This window comes from Electrophorus electricus, chromosome 10 (assembly GCF_041902795.1).
Source record: "Electrophorus electricus isolate QZ-2024a chromosome 10, ASM4190279v1, whole genome shotgun sequence".
Lineage (NCBI taxonomy): Eukaryota > Metazoa > Chordata > Actinopteri > Gymnotiformes > Gymnotidae > Electrophorus > Electrophorus electricus.
This window is the reverse complement of record NC_137506.1, coordinates 315,566-320,000: the sequence shown is the minus strand read 5'-3', so window position 1 is coordinate 320,000 and position 4,435 is coordinate 315,566. Positions and strand designations below refer to the sequence as shown.

At 45.8% G+C, this 4,435-nt stretch overlaps 1 protein-coding gene across 9 annotated transcripts in view; it reads left to right on the top strand.

The window, feature by feature from the left end:
* The window catches only part of ryr2b (ryanodine receptor 2b (cardiac)), a 68,200-nt gene extending 64,942 nt beyond the window's left edge, over nt 1-3,258 (top strand). For all 9 annotated transcript variants that reach the window (XM_081722174.1, XM_081722171.1, XM_081722169.1 and 6 more), the window contains one exon: nt 1-3,258. This exon is cut by the window's left edge and continues 32 nt beyond it. In XM_081722174.1, the coding sequence (XP_081578300.1) occupies nt 1-64 (64 nt within the window). In that variant the 3' untranslated portion in view covers nt 65-3,258.
* Nucleotides 3,259-4,435: the final 1,177 nt, after the last annotated feature.

The window sequence follows — 4,435 nt, the reverse complement described above, 5'->3', positions numbered from 1 at the left end:
CTGCTGGGAATTTTTTCCAGTCGGAGACTGCTTCCGCAAACAGTACGAGGATCAGCTTGCGTAGAAGGTTGCTGTAAATATTTACATGTGAAAGCGTTAACTCTCACAGAAACATGCCAGCTTTGGAGAACGTTCCAGCTGTGGAAAACGTTCCAGCACACTTGCCAATGCTGTGGATGAATACGGCTCCAGTCATGGACTCAACCACTAGACCTCATTATATCTGTGATGAACTGCTGTCTGGATTCTCTAGCAGGTGTTTTGTTTATTTTGCTGTCTATTGTTTGTTGTTTTGTTTATTGTTTGCTTGTTGTACTGGCAAAATTTACCGACGTGTCATTGGTATACACAAAGCTTAACATTGTTGATCTGCATGCTGCCAAATCCTGTGAACCCAGCAAATGTTTTTAAAAAGGGCTCTGTGGTACTGGGGTTGTGACGAGCGGGTTCGTTCCTGCGTTTTGGTTCGTGTGGTTCAGGTAGTCCCGTGGCGTCTTTACGCATGTTTGTTGCTGTTTATGAAAAGTTTGCAGTATTTTGGTTACATGTTCCTGCAGCCTGTGTTTGTTTATTCCTCATCACGGGGTGTAGAATCTCCACCCCTTCGGTTAATCAGTCAAATCCAACAGAATCTCTTGACTGCAGATTCTGTAGGATTTTGCGGTCACACCCATTAAGGTGAAGACCAGATTTGGTTCAGAAAGTACAGCACAATCACCCCTGTTGTAATCTGCCCAGCGTCTTCCTGAAGTGAACGTTCCAAATCAAATTGGTTTCATATACCTTCTCATTCAGTTCATCTGCGTGTACATATTCTTCATGTCATCGTGTATTGTATTGTAGACCTTTTCTAAAGGAAGGGCAAACCTGTCAGATCTGAGTGCCGGCGCCCTCTGCTGCTCAGTGTGAGCGTGCTGAATGTAAGAGTCACGGAGAACATCCTTTCATATTTAAATTCAGACGGATTAGGCTGTTCCAGTTCTCTGCTGCACCCCTCCCTCCCTCCCCTCTGGTTGAACCGTCTCCCGCGTTCCCTCTCTCTCTCTTTCTCTCCGGGTATTTGGCATCCAGCTCACACTGCCGTGTGGGCTTCCACCTTCAGCCATTTCCCGCTCTTCACATTCCAAAATCATTTTCCTGCGTCATCTTTCTCCCCAATTTTGTTCTTCCTTGTTCTTTTTTCATCCCTTCTTCCCTCTCTCTATATATCCTTCTCTCTCTCTCTCTCTCTCTCTCTCTCTCTCTCTCTCTCTCTCTCTCTCTCTCTCTCTCTCTCTCTCTCTCTCTCTCTCGTTGTCCTGTCTCTATGGACTCTAGGCATCAGCTATCATGAGCATGAAATTAAACAGTGAAATGAACCAGCATCTGTGTCCCTCTGCGGCCTCTCCGGGCCGAGCCGCCCTGCTTCCCACTGGCCCATCCCACCAGCAATCAAACCAATCGAGTGTGTGTGTGCGCGCGCGCTGCTCCATAAACCTCATTATCTGCAAGAAAAAGAACATGACATCTTAGCATCTTATTATCTTTATCTTCAGAGAGAGAAGGTGAGATGGACGAAGCGACCAGGTTGCATAATCTCCAAAAACACGAGCTGCAGATGTTTCTGTCTGTAGCAGGCAGAGCAGGGCTGTTCCCCTGAGGCTCTGTGTTCTGGTATAAATAAGGATCACTGACCACCGTAAGAAAACACTCTTCTGATTCGCTTTTAATGAAGACAAACCACAATGACCTAAAACTCCAGACCCCACAAAAAGGTATGCACTTTCTGCTTAGAATCTATGACCCTTCACCATTAATCAACTGCTGGTTGTTTCTGTGTGTGGTTCGGAAGACGGTTCAGCCTACTGTAAGATGAATGACCACCTGTTGAGGATGACGATGGCCCTCCTTGACCACTGGTGTGCCCATAATGGCTGCCAGTGTGTGTGGGCGAGAAAGACTGGACGTGACTGGTGGATGGCAGAGAGATGGTAGTCTGGGTAATGTGGTGTGTGGTTCATACCCCTGCTGACTTCTGTCTGTTCATGGTTGCGTCTCCTGTGTTTGAGGCTAAAGCAGTGCGGCACTCAGAAACGCAAATACATGCTTACAGAAGTCGTAACCAATGAACTGCAGGAATTTTAACCTTTGGATTTCATGCAAACGGAGTCCTTAGAAAAAACGAAAAAAGATGGCTAAAAGACCTCCCAGCTAGCCAGGGCTAACCACACTTACTCACACTGTTTACAGAAATGGAGTTGGTGCTATGGGGTCTTACAGCATCTGTGATGGCCGCGTGCCACAGGGCATGGAGCAAGATGCACAGATGTCTCCACAGAGATGGAGAACCACATCAAACTACCTACAGACACACACACACACACACACACACAAAACATTAAACATGATACATCTAACAGCTAACATGAACATGCACATGAACAATGACCCACATCAAACTACCCCCCCACACATACAGGGGTTTACATACATACATAACTGAAACAAAGTAGCACTGGCAGGTGTGTGATAAGTTACAAACACGACACAAGTCAAAATTAGCACAGTCAACAGTGAACTCCCAGTGTGCGTGGTGGGCCGTACCATGTGATCAGTGGGAAGGGGAGCATACCGTGACAGAATTTTATTTTCTTTTATTTTCTTTTTTCACTACACTTAGTCTTGCATTGGCATGAAAATACACTCTCGATGTGTCTGGCAGTTTTCCGGCTGTTACATCCAGGAGGGAAACGTTTCAAATGTAGAACCAAAAAAACAGCCAGAGAAATGAAATGCACGATAGTAGCTTGAGAGAGAAAAACTGGCGTGATTCATTAGCACAAATGCAAACAATGTATGTACCATTCAGGCCAGCAGACAGCAGAATCAGAAATGCACAAGAAATGGGGTGTGTTCACACAACTTTATTCTCTCAAGTTTAGGCTTCAGAGAGAGATTTCCACCACATAGACGCCAGAGCAACATCAAACAACTGTGAAGGCATGTTTCCTAATGTAATTCATCTGAATAACAGAATCTGAGCTAAAGTTTGGTCAGTGTTACCATGGCAATAGGTTAACCCAAGTTTGCTCAATACACTTGCAAAGGTTGTCAATTCCCTCCTGTTGAAATACGGACAAAACTTCCACTCCTGGACGCTTTCTAGCGAACCTGGACCAAGTTCCCAGAGAAACCTCGGTATGAGAACATACTGAGAGATCTTTCAGTTTTAGTTGTGTCTTGCAGTAGTTTGTGTGTTAATAAATAGATTTATTTTCACCAAGTTGTCTGACTTGATGTCACGAACGTAGTTCCTCTCCACAGACTTTTTAGTTAACTGATGTTTTGAGGTATTTTGTTTAATAGTTGCATTTGGTGTATTTGTTTGATTTAGTCTCGTGGTGTCCTTTGCTGGTCTGCGTGTCACTGTTATCATATATTCACACCCAATTTCAGTTCTTTCCCTGTTGTCGTCTGTTAAATAAAAGATCATTTACTTCGGAGGAAGAAACGCTGCTTCCCAGTCCTTCTTCACCACTAATGACACTACAGTGTCATCCAATTTCTTCTTTTACCAATATCTAAACATGCAGTGAGAAGCTGTTGTGTGCGCGCACCTGGGTGTCTTGTGCAGATGGAGGTGTGTGCCCAGGTCATGAGCCGCTCCCCTCGGCCGTTCAGGCCGGGCAGGTGGGCTGAGGTCCCCTGCAGTCTCTGATGTCTCCTTATCCAGATCCCAGAGGGTAGGAGCTACCAGGCTGGTCTGAGGTTCCTGTGTGTGCTCTGGTCTATACAGGTTGGACAGTTGAGTTTGTTGTTCAGTTGAAGTGTGGCGGTTCTGTCCTGTCTGTTCTCTCCACCACTGTGGAGAGGATCCCCAAATCAGGAGACCAGAGTCAGTGTAGTCAGAGAAGTTCAGAGTTTTCTTGAGAAGAACACATCTGGATTTAATTTCTTTGGCTCTAGAAAGAAGACATTAATCCGTGGTGAAGGTACTTGACTAGTAGTCAGAAGGTTGCCAGTTCAAGTCCCACCACTGTGTAGTTGCTGATGAGTAAAGCCCTTAATCCTCAGTTGCTTGAGTTGTGTTCTGTGCATAAAAGCATCTGTGTAAATATGAATGTCCTGACATGTGACTGTACATCTGCAGGGTTCTTCTTAATGGAGAGAGGACTGGCTAATGAGGTGATGCAGGTTTTCTCCTTCCTTCTCCACGAAGAAGATGCCAGCAGATATAGCAGCCACCCGTGGATTCCTCCATGGCTCACGGAGTGTAGACATGAGTCCATCAGTATGGCAGGGCTGGTTTGGTGCCTACTAAATACCTCAGCTAGGTTGTGTTTGGCTGCGGGCACGATGTCCCTCGTAGTCGGTCGGCAGTTGTCTCTGTTTGTGGAGTGTCCTGTCCAGCTGGTTGGTTGAGAAGATTAATCTGCCGAGGGGACAGGGCTCGTCA